We start from the raw sequence: 17,272 nt of genomic DNA, 5'->3' as shown, positions 1-17,272 counted from the left end.
GTTACCTGTGTTGCTCTCTCTATGTATCTTGGTGATATCTGTCTGCTAATATGTCTGTCTATAGTTTTCTGGTCAGATTTTATGTCGCTATTTCATTATACCTGATGATGATTGCTTGTGTTGCAATCGAAACGTCGTATTCTATTATTTAATTTAATTTATTATTTTATCTTTAGACGTGACTTAACCGAAAGAACCAAATAATATTTCCTGCAGTCACGAAAGTTCTAAAATTAAGATTAAAACAAATTGAGGTCACGGGGTAAAGTGCCCGATCACACACCCCACGCTGGCACACCAACATAAAACACAAACACACACACGGGGGTTTTGTTGTGATATCTTTATTTTAGACAACAACGTATAAATAAAACATGCACAACAGCGTGCAGTGTAATTCTGCGCCTGTCAGAGTCACTCTATACATGACAATGTATTTTTTTTTATCATACAAAGGCATACTACAGCATAAATACCTGCCAAGACATACAAAAGCTGTGAAAAGATAGCAAACATTATGTGCATCTGTACTTGTGAATAATACAAAAGTCCAAGCAACAGGATAACCAAAAGGAAAGTATTTATTCAGATTATGAAGCCCTCCTGTGCTAATAGCATAACAATGTCACACCATTCAACAGATTCTGAAAATTTTGGGCATGGCATATATGCGTGTTTATTTCTAAGAAATGCCTTCCATTATGAATTTACTATGGGTGTTGATTTGCCATTCATCTGTCGGGAACTGGACAATTCACTTCAACCGGTGACCAAATGAAATATCAACTTTACCTTTGGTTGCACTGTATGAGCTTGGTTTACCAGCATTATTAGTATTTACACACAATTTACTACATTAAATACATATACATAAATGTGCCTACACTCTTTACATATAAACATGTTTCACATGTATATGTGCACACATATATATATACACTCACACACAAAGCATGTTTTACACAAACCAACGTATCTCAGTTTGACATTTTGTTCACGTCTTTGGCCATTCTTTCCAAACAGTTGCTACTATTTTACATACATCAAACCTTCGAAAGGTTAAAAATGCGTAAATATACATCACTTATTTTTTTTCAAGCTACAAATAATAACGTACATTTGTGCAAGTATTACGCTCATGGACATCAATCCACAGCACGTACTAAAATGTAAAGTCTTTCTTAGCCAAAACCTTTCTTAACATAAAGCACTATTGGTAAAAACACACAAATAAAGAATCATTTCCGGTGCTTGATGGTAGACACATTAAGTCCAAATTGCTAGGAAGTGGCTACTAACCAGCAGTACACAGGCATTGCTTCGTACGACACAAGCCCCTCCACATCAGGTCACCTGCTGCACCTTTACCAGCCAGCAGTTGGGACCTATGAAACAAGAATACTTTAATAGGCATAAATTACTGGTGTTTAATCTTTCATTTGAAAACGAGTTACTCTCTATTTCACTTCAAGAAGCTACTGCACATTTGAAATTGCTGCACTGTTTAAAAGCGGGTGGGCTTACAGCAACAAATGTCTACTACAGTGGTGTGCGCCAGTCTTCCCCACTTTGAAAGTGGTTCAGGCCTTGGTTGTTGGCGGGAAGAAAGGCCTTCCGAGGCGGCACTCGGTCGGTGTCCTCTATACGTACCGTGGGGGCATTGTGCGCGTCCTTGTTGTAGGTCGCCCGTGGAATCATGTGATCCTGCGAGAAAGGGCAACACGCAATGCGACAAAACAACAGACGTCAGAACCGTGACCGGAGTAGCCAACAAACGACTCCCTTTAATAAAATACTGCCGCTACACGCATCAATCATTACGCGAGTCATTTCATGCAATCTGTCGTCTGTAACATGGCACGTACATGATAGAAGTACAGTGCAAAACTAAACAATAATATAACTCGTGTGCCACCTCCCAACATGTAACGATTACCGGTTGCACATTTAAATTTTAGAAACTTCACCTGGAATATTTTCAATACTGTAATTCAATAGGTGGCATGGGAACACAGTAGTAAATGCCCTGTGCTATGAACCTGGCGATGACGTTGATTTCAGCAAACGACTGGCTAGGGTATCAGTGGCGAGTTATATTTTAGCGGTGGGGAAGTATGACCAAACAGCCCCGAAGACTGACATGGCACGGGAAGCCCTCATCAAGCAGATAATGAACAATTATTTTTTCAAAAGCATGACATTTCTCTTTAGTAGCATGACTGGAATATTTAATGTTGTCACATTTAGAATTCTTGAGCAGTAAAATCAGCATTGGCACAGCAGTTTGTGCTCTACCCTCTGAACCCAGTCACCTGGTGAGTTTGATCCTGGCCAGAGCTAACATCGACAGCAAGTGATATCCGATTCAGCTCTGGGCCCACTCTCTCAGGATGGTCAAATAACTCTCATGATCGACACAGTGTGGCAAGGCCTTCATCTCGCAGTAGATTGACAAAGGGCTGTAAATAATGTTTAATTATACACAATCAGCATGATGATGTACACCCTTCATTCGATATACAGCACCATGAAGCAAATAAAAAGCTACATTAACTTACATTCCTGCCATTCATCATTAAACTCATCGGCGTTGGCTGGTACACCGGGTTGGAATGATGACCATTCAGCGGTGAGTCAGACTTGTATCCTGAAAAATAAATTCATGGCAAATCCGTAAGACAATAGGTCCCATTAAGTTACAGCTTAAGCAATTGTTTTTCTCCATCTGGTTATACGTCAAATATTGACATGTAATCTTTACGATGCCTTTGAAGTTGCATGTCCATTATCTTTTCATTATTTAATAGCGACGCGAAAAAATGTTCACAAGCGCCATATCACAGATGAAACACTCGCCGAGAAAAATTCACATTTAACCGTGACTTAACTGAAACATGTACAATCCAATCCCCGTTTGGCAGATTTGGTCAAGGACAGTGTTAAGACAAAGGGAAAGTTATTCGCATGCAAGGCACGTACCAGAGTTGGGCTCATCCAAGGCAAAGGCTCTATTCTCGACGACGTACGGCTTTGGCAGGGTGGCAGGTGGGTTCTGCGCAGGGCGCGCGGGGAGGAAGTGGTTCTCCATGTCCCCGTGGCTCGTCGTCTTGTTGAGCTGGCTTACTTCGGGGATGATGTAGAAGAACAGGAAAGCGGTGGCATTGGACAGCAGGGCAATGCCCAGCACGGGGTCATCCCAGTTGCCCCGCTGTTCCAGGTCGTCGATGCCACGCACATAAATGACGATCCAAACGATCCAGATGGAGACGGAGAATATCAGGGTGATCAGCATGAAAACCCCGTGCTTCCTCCAGTTGCGATTTTTTCCGGCAACCACCAAGATGGACATGGCGAAGCCGACGAAAATTAGCACCATCACGTAGATGAGGGCCATGACAAAGTCCATTGGCATATAGAGGCACGGCTGCTGGAAGGGCCTCACCATGGTCGTGATGAGCCACTCCACGTTGATGATGACCTGCACGAGGGAGAGGAGCGCCACGATTCCCAGCAGCTTCCAGGGGGAGTGCCCTTCTGCGCCGCGGTTGAGGCTGATAATCGCGTACGCGTGCGTGATGAGGCAAGAGAAGCAGATGGCGAAGAGCACACCGAAGAGAAAGCGTCGTGTCGGGCAGGTCTGCGGTGTATTTAAGACGATGAATGCAAACGTGAGGCCGTACAGCCCCATCGTGGCCACCGTGAAGACCACCTGCACAGGGACGAAGTCCTTCTTCCCGTTCTGCTTGATGAAGGGGATACTGCCGAGCAGCACAAACGCCAGGATGAAGCAGATGACGATTCCGGCGGCGGCGATCGACTCCAGAACGATGCCCCACGCGAGAGTCTGGTCGCACAGCCTCGTGAAGGGCCACTGGACCTCGCTGCCGCAGCCCACAGCCTGCGCGCCGCACTGCTCCGCCAGCGTGCACAGCAGCAGCCCGACGACCGCTGGCATGGCGTGCCCGAGTCCGGCCATTTTACCCGCTGCAACACAAAAATGGGACAGCAGATTAAGCACAACACACATTCATAAGAATTATTATTATTTATGCACTATGACGCATAAGCAAAATGGTTTTGAATGATGATTAATGGCTATGGAAATGGTGATAGTAGCGATTGATGAAGGTGATAATGATGCCAAGTTGACAAGGCCATGCAGTGACATAGAATTTAATCAAGTCGTATGCCAACTGCAACAAGATTCCCCACTGCTCACAATACCTTAAACTAAACTAAAACTATTTTTTATTTTACCAGTTAAGGCCCACTGAGCTATATAGCTATTTTTCAGAAGCGACCTGGCCACAAATGATAGTTCAATGAAGTGGCCTATCATTGAAAATTCGAGCAGCTAAATAATATAAATGTGGAGGGAAAAACCGAAGGATTCGGAGAAAAATCCACGCGATCACGGGGAGAACATGAAAACTCAAAGTATACATGCGTCAGGGTCAGTATCGAACCCACGACCTCCTGTATAACAGGTGAGGTAGTTTATTGCTCCCCATCGAGCCTGAATTGGGATGTTTGGCCAATCCATAACGTCATATGGAAATAAACCAGAATTCCCTGGAGAAACCCCACCATGGTTGATGGGATAACGCTCAAAAGCTCCACGAAGGTGGTTATAATCCACTGCTGTACTGCCATGTTCAAGCCACCTTCAAAACCTGATATTTCCAAAGAGTCAACATTCAAGTGCTAACCAGGCTCAATTCTGCTTGGCTTTAGAGGTAGAAGGGATTTGGCCTATCCAGGGTACTTTGGTCATAGGTGGTTTCAAAACTTCACAGTGTACAGCCCATGCCGTTATTGTGAACTTGGAGCGAGTACTCGACGGTAAGTACTTGCCAAACTGAGTTTGCTTCCCAGCCACGAGAAAAATCAGTGGTGGGTACAATCTGAACTTGACCTAGCCCCCCCCCCTCCGCCTATTGCCATAACAAACCCTCACTGACCATCGTGATGACGTATGGTCAAATATCCCCCCATAACTCGCAGAGCACGCGGAGTCCCCCATTTAGCAGTGGATTTATAAAAAAAGGGTGTACAATTATTACTAGAGACTTTATTTTGTTAAATTCAGCACGTGCTACATATTCTTAACATTAATTTTGCTTGAAACGTCAACACAAGTTAAACATGTACAGCACAGTAGATACAGTACATTTTTTTTTACAATCCATAATTATTATCACTGCCTGGCCTGCTCAGGACCCCTGAGCATTGTGCACTGGACGATAATCAAAACCGGGCACGTTCGTCAAAAAACCCAAACATTTTGAAGGCTTAAGAAAAATAATAATTGGATTCCAGCAATACTCCACTGTATTGCCCAAGCACCCACACTACATACTAACTGCATCCCTCACTACTAGGCAGGGATCATTTGGCAGTCTTGTCTTGCTTCAGAACCTGGCAGCATCCACAGTAATTAATTTCTACTACCTCCCATGGTTCTCACGCACTTTTTTAAGATTTCCAAATAAACATAATTGTATATCCACTAAAGGTCTCTCTCCATTCAGTGTCGGTTATAATGAGAGTTGTTTGACCATACTTGACCACGCTGGTCACTGTGGGTTGGCGAAGGGGGCTCCCAAAATACCACTCGCAATGTCCGTTCGCCGTGGCCGGGAATGAAACTGGGGGAGGCCGGTTTTTAGCCGTAATGCACTAATCACAGCACCACCACTCCACACCTAAATCGAGTGCAAGGTAGCGTGCCATCTGAAAGTGAACCTCTGGCTCGAATAACAGAAACAATTAAACCTCCTCCTGAGTATGTAACTACGGTAGAGTACTACTCTTGTTGAAGCCTTGAAATCAGCTGACAGTCGCGTAACTGGCCAAAGGTACGAGATGGGGCCCCCTTGACAACCATCATTAGATATGTTGTTAACAACAGTGTAAAAGCACACAAACGTATGTAATAATGTAATTAGGCAAGAGGAGACGTCATATTATAGCCTGGGTGTGGCAGCGCGAAACAAATCAAATATTACGGCCAAACCTAATCGATTGCCGCACCCCGAGCTGGCAATGTACGTTAGTTAACGCCGTCAGGTGACGAGTCTTTATCAAGGGAGACCTGGATGACAGAAGATCTCTCCGACTTAAAAAAAAAGTTGGCTAATATGTGTCTCTAGACAGAGAGGTCCTCGGTCTTGTTTCTCACCTGGTTTGGAATGAAGGTCGACTCTATGTTAATCACGTTTCCCAATTACACCGAATTCTCAATTGCTCGCTGTTGTGCCTGAACCTATGTACTGTATGTATGTTGAACTTCTTTCGCACCGTATGTTACCAACTGTGCTAATCAGAGGTGCGGAGGAAGGACAACAAACTAAACGCGAAAAGCAGTTCTAAAGGATGAGTTTTCAATCTCGATTTAAAAGTGCATAGCTTCAGTGGCTTCAAAATATCGGAAGAGCGTTCCAGACGGTCGCAGAAGCGCATCTGAAAGCGCTCGATGCTGTGAGCGTTCGGACGGCTTGCTGCGTTGAATCCGTTTATCTACAGCTCAGTATTGATCTTTCCCAGATCTTACCACCCCGGAATAAAACCGCTCACAATCCTAGCAAATAAAAAAAACCCCACAAAATATTCATACACAAACTCAAGCGGATCATGCATCCACCAGCGCGCAAGGGCTGTACACACCACACAGCCCACAATCGAACAGATCCCCAGTGTACAGAGAGCCTTTTCAGTAGACTATTGGGGCACGTGCGGTCAACGAACAACCAATAAGGCCAACACGGTGGACACTGAGGTTGTGTGGCAAGCATGATGCCCGGTGGCCTTTGTCTCCCAAGTACTGACGTTCACGCACCGCATCAGGCACTCGCATGAGGCTAAGTCGACCGATCGACTAGAGCGGGTGCAAGGGGAAGGGCAGCACCGGTTCTGATATCATCGATTAGCACCGATGTCAGCCGAGGTTGAGCATGGAACGTCGTGGGTATCCGGGTTCGTATCGCAGTGCGCTAATCACAGCGTCACCGTACCCCCACAACACACACATGATCTTGATCACGACACACAAAGGAGAAACGTAAGATCCTCCGTATAGCCGTGTACAATGTCGTGGCAAATGCTGTTATCGAGTGAGACAACGATTCCCCGTGCAGCTTTAGCAAACTGTTGGGCCAAGTGCTGTTAGCGAGCACCTATGAAGGCCGGCACGGCACACGAGGTGGGTGGGTGGCCAGCAACCACGCCCGGCCGCCTTTGTCTCCCCAGCGGCGACGATCACACACGCACACCACGCGAGGTAACTCATTTGAGGCCGTGTCAACGTAAGAGGGAAGAGACCCAGAACCGGTTCAGATAATATATCAGCTGCTGTTGCCCGTGACCAGGAATCGAACTCGGGTGGCGGCCGGGTTTGCAGCGCAACGCGCTGACCCGCGACGCACTCTGCCGCTCCCCAGACGTGCACCACGCAAGGAGGACACACGGACAGACACAGGGACACACAGGGACACACACACACGCACGGCGGTCACACACTGCGTGGAGGTGACTTACCGATGGTGCTCGTCAAACTCTGCGCCCTCTCCCCGCCCCCGCAGTGGCCGTGCGCTCCGGGAATCACGCGCGCGCAGTCGTTCCCCGGCTGAGCGAATTCACTTTCACTGCACCAGCACCACCACCACCACCCCTATTCCTTCTTCTTCTCCTCCTCCTCCTACTCCTTCTTCTTCTTCGTTCGCCCGGGAGGTTCACTCCGAGCGGGCGCAGTTTGCACGAGTCGCTTCGGCGCCGGCGCGTGGGTTGTTGTTTCGGTGATTTTATAAACAAAAGGCGATGGTCAACGAGTAAGGAGGAGGAGGATCACTTGCGCCGGAGCCAAGGACCTCTTCTCTCGCTCTTTTGTTCGGACGGGAACCGCGCGCAACCACCGCTCAACACACGAGCACGTCACTGTCTGCAGCTCGTCTCACGCGGACGGACACTCGTTCGCTTGCTGTAACCTCGCTACTTGCGCTCGCTCTCTCTCTCTGCACGATCTGGTGCGTTGGAGCTGCCGATCCCTCCCTTATTATAGCCGCAGGTGTTACCCCGATCTGGCTCAGCCCATTGGCCAGGCCACCCCCTCCGCTTCTGTTTCACATGGCGAGTGACGCCACCGGCACCGCGCGGGGGGTGGGTGTCTCTCGCTCGCTTGCGTTGTGCGTGCGACACACGCCATGAATGCCGTATTGGCACAATCCAGTGATGACGGGCTGCCACGAAAATGTGTTGCAACTTACGAACGGTAAAGCTTCAAAATATTCACCCGACCCTTAGCTCGGATACTCAGGTCCGGCCATCCACCCACCCCTCTCCCCGGGGGCTGTCCCGGCGATTTGAAGAAGGATCAATGCGTTACTGTCCTGTAGTTAGAATCAAGGCCGTAGCCACGGAGTCAAAATTGAGGGGGACTACATCTTCCACGGGGTCTGGGGTCCCCCCCCCCCAAAAAAATCTAAATTTGAAAACGAATTTCCTGCCATTTCCTGCCTAAAATATAAAAAAATTCACTAACACATAAGATTGCCTTTTTATTCATTTTTAACAACAATGTCTAATAGTGTATTGTATTACATTGCTCTGTTTTTTTACCTTTTCTTGTTTCATTGTATGTAATGGCAGAGATTAGGGATTTATAAAGTACAACCATAACCACAACCACATAAACAAAAATCTATTTTATAGCAATATATTGGGGGGGACATTTTGATCATATTTGAATATTGAGGGGGGATGTGTCCCCCCCAATATATATTATAATTACGGCCTTGGTTAGAATTAAAAAAGAGATTATATTTTCTGTCCCCTAAATGTCTGATATGTATTACTCCAATATGTTCGCTTTCATTTGTAAGGGGCTGTCCTCTTCATTATCTTACATGTAACATTGGCGGAACGTTTCATAATACATTTACAGCTGTTTGTCAATCCACTGTTGGATGAAGGCCTCCCCACGCCGTGTCAGTGTTGGCGGTTTTTTGACCATACTTCACCACGATGGTCAGTGCGGGTTGATAAACGGGGGAGGGGCCGTAACCCGTGGCCGGGAGTCTAACTTCAAAGCGCAGTGCGTTCACGGAAATCGTTACAAGAGATTATCGCACACACTATGCGTCGCACGTATGTCCAGCGTCATAATCGATGTTCATAGATGAACCGACGTGTTGTTACATGCCTATAAATAGCACATTGGTGGACGGATATGTATGTTGAATTTTTTTCGCACCGTACGTAGCCAACCGTGCTAATCGGAGGTGTTTTCAAGAAATTAGTTTTAAATCTATATTTAGAAGTGTATATAGGTCCAGTGGCTTCCTAACATCGGAAGAAAGAGCGTTCCAGATGGCCGCAGAAGCAAGTGTAAAATGGAAAAAAGCTACTTCCACAAATCAACTAAAAGCGTTTAGAATAACGCTACAAATGTGTTTTGTTCTAAGATTTATATTCCACTATTATGCTATGCATGACTTCTTCAAATAAACGATTACATTAAACGTGGATGTCCCATCAGCAGTAATTTCAGTATCTGTTGCGATTCAATGAAAATCGGTTCCAGTCATTTGTTGCAAGCAGTTTGGATCGGCTGATTGGGTGACCGTCTCTACAATGCCTCTGTTTCTGCAAACTTTGGGGCATCTTGATTCAGTGGTGTCTATTCCACGGTCCTATGGCGGGAGCCAATTCATCCACAACACAAGTGAATTTCCGCAAAGTGAAGGAGTCGAGGTTGTAAACTCACAACATTTGGACTGCGAATCGAACCGCTCAAAAGCACAGCACCATAACAACCCGTTTAAAATAGTGTGAAGTTAAAACACCTTACATGTACTGAATATACAAAGGTTACAGTTTCAATTGAAAATGTTAACAGCATAAATTAAATAAAGATAATTATTTATCCAGGAAAGTAACGCAGTCCCAACGCTCTTTTCAGTCAGGTCCTGGATTTGGATGTTTGGCAATTACCAACTCGAGTACACGGAACCCACCACGCATTTGAGGGGCTAACAGTCAACACTGACATCTTCTGGTCACACCTTGCAGATCCACGCCTACAACATCTGGCAAGCACCGGTGGTCACCCATTCAAGTACTAAGCTACAACCTACGTAGCTTTTGAGATTTGACGATATTGTAAGACATTCAGTGATGTTAAAGTCGTAGAGAAATAGATGTAGCACTGTTTTGGTCGATACACCATTGTCTAATATTGTTTGTGTTAAATGCCAGCAGCCACAATACACGTGTGCTGCCAACAAACAGCATATGTAGTATAATACAGGTGTATAGCTAGCCACACATTTATACGCTGTATCAATCATACGATCCTGGTATTCGTGTTGTGAAAACAAAAAAAATATCACGAGAACTTTATCAGTGTGGGTCGGGTGTACGACGCTGGGAGATCTTTGTATGGGCATAGCAAGCTGGTTTTGTAAAAAAAGAGTTATGCCCAATAGGTCTTACCAGCTGAAATAAAGTCATACGAGTCTGAGCTCCCTTTGAGTAGCTAAAGCGCTCACATCTCGTCCGAATCAATATTTTCCCCCAGAGTTGCACGGCGGTTGTAAACAAACACAAGCTACACTACATATGCTTGAAAGTTCACGTAGAACTATTCCTGAATGAACAGTCGTTCGCAGTCACGAGTGAAACGTGATGTTGGCAACGAGAATTGTTTTTCGTACAGAAACGCACCGGACCTCTGATTTACATTTCCTTTTGTCAAATCCGCTGCTGAATGAAGTCCTCTCGCGCCGTGTCCGTCACGGGTGGTTGTTTGACCATACTTCACGATTCTGGTCAGCGCGGGTAGGGTGAGCGAGAAGCGTGGGGCCGGTTCAGATGTGCCACTCGCCACTGACGCTAACCGTGGTCGGGAATCGAACCCACGGACAATGCGATAACTGCTGCGGAACCTCGCAACGCCGATCAATGATTTGTCATCGTCATCAGACGTGATCAATCCACTGCTGGATGAAGACCTCCCCAGGCCACCACCATCTCTTGCGTTCTTGCAATTTTAAAATCCACCCTAAGCACCTGCACACGAGCGCATCTCCATCTCCTAGGTGAGCGTCCTCTCGGACGCGTTCCCCTTCGTTGGCTACAACTTATTTTTTATTCAGTGATTCCCTAAGATCACGAACAATCGATGTCATAGAAATATTGAGCGTAAGTTATCCAGAAAATCTTCACTTAGTGTATATATTTATTGATGGTCGTACATTGGGACGTGGCAAATTAATATTTTAGTGAGGGTCTCTAATTTGGAACAAAACCCCCAACACATACGAGGTGAGATCACTGAAAAACCACACAGACAGGTCACGTGATTATTTGCTGTGCTGCCATCTCTTGGCCACCTTCTAGCCCAGCAGTTGGGGAGTTGCCACATCATGGTTTGCCATCCGAGCAACATTGCCTCCCTCAAACGTGCTGATTTACAGGAACGCTACATACATGGGTTCAAGTGTACACAGGTCTCATATATATTGTGTGAACACCCCATATACTCGCAGTAACAAATGAAAAAAACTAAAACGGCACATGGCGTGAAGGTGAAATGTGAAGTCAAGTCCATCACGATAGTCATCATTACCTTTGGCACGAACCCAGTTGCAAAAAACATAATCATGTCTTTGTAACCGCTTGATATTACGCTTACGTTGACACGCTATATGATAGGTGCGGAGTTTAAATAACCCCACAAGCCCACCAGAACGCTTTACACTGACATATGGACGGCAGCTTGCAAGTTCATTGCACCGTATCTAATTGGGGCTTACTTGGTTTAACCGCTGCCAGATTCGTTTTATTACTGGATCTACAGCTCATGAGAAAATTCCTGGCTCTTTATATGCCTTGTCGTTGCTCTCAACCCCCTCTTACAGGTACTGCCCGTAGCAACGTCTGTCAATCCTGGACACATGACAATGTTATCCATTAAATATATAGCCCGTGGTCAGTGATATACATTATAAATATATGTTCTAGATGAGCTTAAAATATGAAATCTTGCACATAGTACATGCTCTGTTTAAAACTATAATCGTTCGAAAATGGGTCCTCCAAAATGTAGGTGGGTGGGGTCATGATTTACTTAATTGCTAGGGATATTCGAATTATCAACCTGAAGTTTTTTAAGGGCACGATATTCAAATACCCAAATGTGAAATTTATTTTAACTCACCGTTGTTTTTTTACCAGGTACGAGTATACTTGTTCAGGTAGTTTATATGCCAGATGTGTAAAGCTCGTAAACCTCAGGCCAAGACCCATCGAGAAGTTAAATATAGGGACGCGAATGACTAAAAAAATAGGCGGGCCCTAGTTTGCTTTAGGTCCTGTCAACGCCTCTCAATATGGGATGTTTTTTATGGTCCAATGGTAGCGCTATGCCTTGTAAACAGCGTGTAATTTACAGCAGAGACCTGAGTAAACACAGGCTGCTGTAAACCACACACACGCATCCACACGAACAGCCATCGAGGTGTCTGTATAACGAGTCCACAGCTCTTTACAGTTTTAATGTCGCGTTAACTTAACGTTCGACTAAAATTTAGCTTGAATAATATTTAAGCCAACTTTGTTAGCTCACAGCCGTTGACATTCACTTCTCATCGCAAGCCTCCCCGACGCCGTGTCACTCATACTACTCGGTGACTAACTCGAGCTATTACCAAAGTATTGGATAAAAATAGTACAAACGATGATTAACTCGCAGACGTCAAACTGACAAATATTATGCAACTAAATGAAGCTCGCGAGTTAAGCAGACACACGTGTGACGTAATGAGGTCCCGGCTTGCGTACCTTGCTCACGATGTTTGATCACCAAATGTAGCGGAGGTAACGAATTGTCAACACACACACACACGAATAATAGGGCCAGCATGCATTACACATCATTACAAATGTAATAAAGTAGTGATTAAAGGATAACCCCATTCCACTTACTCAAGAAAGTCTCACTGAATCTCAAGACTTTGAAGGAAGGTCTTAGATAACGATGTTTGGTCAATTTCATTATTGAGTACCTGGCTTTCATCCGGGGAAGAAATCACCGTCTGCAGAAAACCCGCCATTCACGTGAAGGTCTCACATTCAAAGCTCCACAAAGATGGATTTAAGAATCAATTGCTGTACTGCCATATCCTAGCCTCTTTACCACTCTGGCTGGGTAGTGCTGTGCAAGAGTACTCAACTCAAAGTAAAGTTCACGAGTGTAAATCCAGGTTGATAAAAAATGTTTTTACCAGGTAAGACCCAATGAGCTATATAGCTCTTTTTCAGATGCTCCTGGCCACATATGATAGCTCAACGAAGTGGCTTATCATGTGTAAATGTATAGCAGCCAAATGCTCGAAATGCATCTTTCTAAATGTGGAGAGAAAACCCGGAGGACCCGAAGAAAAATCCACGCAGCCACGGAGAACACGCAAACTCCAAAAATAGAGGCGTTAGGGTTGGGATCAAACACACGACCTCCTGTATACCGGGCGAGGGAGATGACAACTTGCCACTGCGCGGCACCTCGTGAGTCAAACTGAGTTGGAAGTTAACTTTGGTTGTCCTTGCACGATGTTTTATTGCTATTAACAGGGTCCCATTGTTTACATGGAATGGTCTTGTCAAAAGCATGTCAATACAACAGTGTTGGTTGAGCAAGCCTGTCTCTGCTGATGAGACCAAGAAGGTCTAAACTGGTCATTTGCATACTTTTTTTATGCTGTTGGCTAACATTGTCTCGAAGTCCCTGAAGAGACAGAGTCATGTTCATTTTATGAATAGAACGACAGCTGTTGGAATGTGGAATTTAAACCACTGGCTCAGGATCATCAACGGACATGTAATTCTACATTTGAAGTCATAATTTAGTGGTTGGATAATTTCTAGCCGCTTTGAAACATTCCTCAAGACCAAGCATGGGGAACCTTTTCCTTACCGAGGGTCCGAGTAGGACCTTTAATCACGTTTGGAGGGCTAAACATTAACACACACACACACACAGCTCGTCGTTACCCAATAACGGGTAACGTCACAGTACGTGCACGTCAACCGAGTAATAAAAAAGGCCCTTGCAGCGACAAAAGTGACCGGGTATTACTAATTAAAAAAACATAGTTTTGTCAGGTCAAAAATACTCCCCTCCGAGGAGGCAGCCAGTGGCGGCTTAGAGCCTTGCAGCAGCGACGGCAAATCTCATTTGCGGGTTTGTTTCAAAGCGGGAGCCACAGCGTGGCCCACCGTGTGCGTACGAAATGAAAGTTGACAGGTCGCATCTTGGCTTCTTCCCCCACCCCCTTGTCGTCAAGCAGGGGTTTGTGTTCCCCACCCATATTTTTTGGTTCTTTCGGTTAAAGTCACGTAGATAGAACAAAATAAAAGTAAATAAAATAAAAACTACGTTTCGATCCTTATGACGATCGCTTGTGTTGTGATCGAAACGTCGTAGTTTTTATTTTATTTTCTATCTACGTGACTTTACCGAAAGAACCAACCAATATTAATTCCTGCACAGTCACGAAAGTTCTAAGTCTAAATTTCCCCGCTCATCGTTTGGGGCGGGGTGCTCCAACCCAGGTGTGGTTCAAGGGAGCGGCATTCCAATGACGAATCGTGACGCGCACGGGCCAAGCGGAGGCCATCGGCGCTGCGCCAAGGGGCACGCTGCTTCCACGGTCGCCAACGAGAACGCGCGTCGAGACAAACTTGCGATCCTCCGGGGCTGAGTGCGTAATGTCAAAGAGGTCATTAGAGCCGTGGTTGCATTTGCGCAACAGTTTAATTTATTTTATTTTTTCTACCTACGTGACTTTACCGAAAGAACCAAAGAGTATGGATCCCTGCAGTCACGAAAACTTCAAATATAGATTTAACACGTAGGTCTTTCGCGACCAATATCTATCCATAAGAGTTTTTTTGGGGTTAGATCGCGTAAATATTTAAACGTGTCGTTAAAACCCGTCACCACCCGACACAGCCAACTCGTCAGGGTTGTCACGTAAACGGAACATGCCATGAAGCTAGTTGTAATTACTGGCGAAACGTCGTACTCAGATTGTAAATGTTGTGGCTTGGCTCTCCAACATACCGTTGTGCTGTACTAGTGACGAATTGGCCACGTTCTGTTTATGTGACAACCCTTACTAGTTGGCTGTGTCGGGTGGTGGCGGGTTTTAACGACACGTTTATATATTTACGCGATCTAACAAAAAAAAACGCTATTATGGATTTGCATAACAATACATATTTGCATACGTTGTGACTAAACGCTTGGTGTTTATTTTGTATGACATTGTATGTTTACGACAATTACTAAACTAAAACTTTAGTTTTTTTAATTTACCAGGTAAAGCCCACTGAGCTATACAGCTATTTAGCAGAAGCGACCTGGCCACAAATGATTGCTCAATGAAGTTGGCTCATGTGGATAATTATAGCAGTCAAATAATCTCAATGTGGAGGGAAACCCCGGAGGACCCGAAGAAAAATCCACGCGACCACGTAGGAGAGAGACACCGCAAACTCCAAATATACAGCAGCAGGCGTCAGGGTCGGGATCGAACCGACGACCTCCTGCACACCAGGCGAGGTGGTTAACATCTCCTAGCCACCGTGATGATGAGAGAGATGTGAGATGGTGTGCCCAAGATACGTTACACGTCAATGGTTCTCAACTTGTTTTGGCTATACTGTACCCCTCGTTGAATTTTGTTTCAACCGAGTAGACCCTTGCCTGGCCCAACATGGTTCTGAGAAATAAATGTATGAATGAACATCAATATTTTAACCAATTGTCCATTTTGTTAGGTACCCTATCTGGTAACTGTGAGCAGATAAAAAAAATAAAATTCAACGGACGCTCTGCAATGCACGGCGTAATTTGTTCAGCTCGCTGGTTACTCTTGAAAACCCACTTTGTTTACGATCAATTAGTTTAGAAATTCCTTTTATATCGTTCTAGATTACCATACTGATTTAAATGTTATCGTAGTTAATTTATATTGGCAGACTCATGCACGATTATTCACCATTGACTCTCACGTATGAAATAATTTCACGCATTTTTATAAATCACATCACGAACCCCCCGGTTGAGAACCACTACGTTGCGTGTGTGCGTCACGGGGCTCGGCAGATGATACAATCAGTTGTTGTACCCACAACTATGCTCCCACATCTATGCTCCCCCAGTGACATAAACCCGCACTGGTGGTGGCTAAAATAACCCCTGCGACCCGCATGCCGTGAGGCAATAGATTGTCGAGAGGGCTGTACGATCACCACCCACACTCACTCTACTACACCGACTACCGATGTGTACGTATGACTAGTAAAGGATGTTGTACTTCCAACACGATTATTAATCTAAAAGTTCGTGTAAAGTTAATGGGTTGCCAATTTGCAGTTCCAACTTTGAAACAAATACACTTTCCGCATTAGTTTTTTTTTCATTTTGCCGATGGCTCCAGTTCGCGTGACTTTGACCAAGGCTAGAAACATTCATCATGCCCCGTTGGGATTTGAGATTTTTTGGGGAGGTGGGGGAATTGGGCTGGCTGGCAGCACAGTGCTTCCGCATTTCCATAAAAAAATAACCCCGAACGCGAAGCGAAATTATGGTCAGTGGGGAACCCAGGACTCGTTCAAATATCACTCGAGGGGGTTCAATGTGCAGTGCACTAAGCCCATGGCATCACCACTCCCTCCTACGCTGCATCGCCCTGTTAAATTTCAATAACAATTTACTGCCTATACGGTTATCATCACTGAGAATGACAGCACAGTAAAACGTGAATTTAGTGCCGTCTGATTTTGGCAAAATCAGGTCACGCTAAACAGACCCGTAGAACTACAGTATACTGACAAAAGCACAGCTGGAACTTCCAGACATCACTAAGGTCAATACGTCGCGTTTTAAAATAAACAGCGAAAGATACCTAACAAAGCAAACCTGGCCAAGTATATTGTATTCTTACTGCCATTTACATTAAACTTTAGCACAAAGCACTGTACGTCAAATATCCGACTGTCTTGACAATTATCCAGCCACACCCAGGGCAGTATGCATTAGTGCTTGGGTACACTTCTTTTTCTATAGACGTTCACAAATCCAACCGTTTCCAATATCCGCCGACTCTACTCCCAATTCTCAGCGAGTCGGATATGCTATATTGTAACGCACTACACTGTTTTGCTCATACATATTTTGCAAGTTGCCATTAAGTCAGAAAACACACATCAA

General features: G+C 45.1%; 1 protein-coding gene across 2 annotated transcripts; it reads right to left on the bottom strand.

Annotated features, from left to right (window-relative positions):
* Positions 1-341: 341 nt before the first annotated feature.
* LOC144932569 (G-protein coupled receptor family C group 5 member C-like) lies at positions 342-8,088 on the bottom strand. Of its 2 annotated transcripts, XM_078856777.1 has the most exons (5): positions 7,537-8,087; positions 2,980-3,984; positions 2,559-2,647; positions 1,651-1,704; positions 342-1,385 (listed from the first exon to the last, which is right to left on the bottom strand). In XM_078856777.1, the coding sequence occupies exons 2-5, from the start codon at positions 3,974-3,976 to the stop codon at positions 1,365-1,367; spliced, it is 1,161 nt and encodes a 386-aa protein (XP_078712903.1). In that variant the 5' UTR covers positions 3,977-3,984; positions 7,537-8,087; the 3' UTR covers positions 342-1,364. The 2 variants fall into 2 exon arrangements, with proteins under 2 accessions (XP_078712903.1, XP_078712902.1); XM_078856776.1 differs by lacking the exon at positions 342-1,385 and having other exon boundaries at positions 1,395-1,704; positions 7,537-8,088.
* Positions 8,089-17,272: the final 9,184 nt, after the last annotated feature.

The sequence above is a fragment of the Lampetra fluviatilis genome, chromosome 5 (genome assembly GCF_964198595.1).
Source record: "Lampetra fluviatilis chromosome 5, kcLamFluv1.1, whole genome shotgun sequence".
NCBI classification, from domain to species: Eukaryota; Metazoa; Chordata; class Hyperoartia; order Petromyzontiformes; family Petromyzontidae; genus Lampetra; species Lampetra fluviatilis.
Note: the sequence above shows the minus strand (reverse complement) of the source record. Positions and strands in the feature narration are given on the sequence as shown.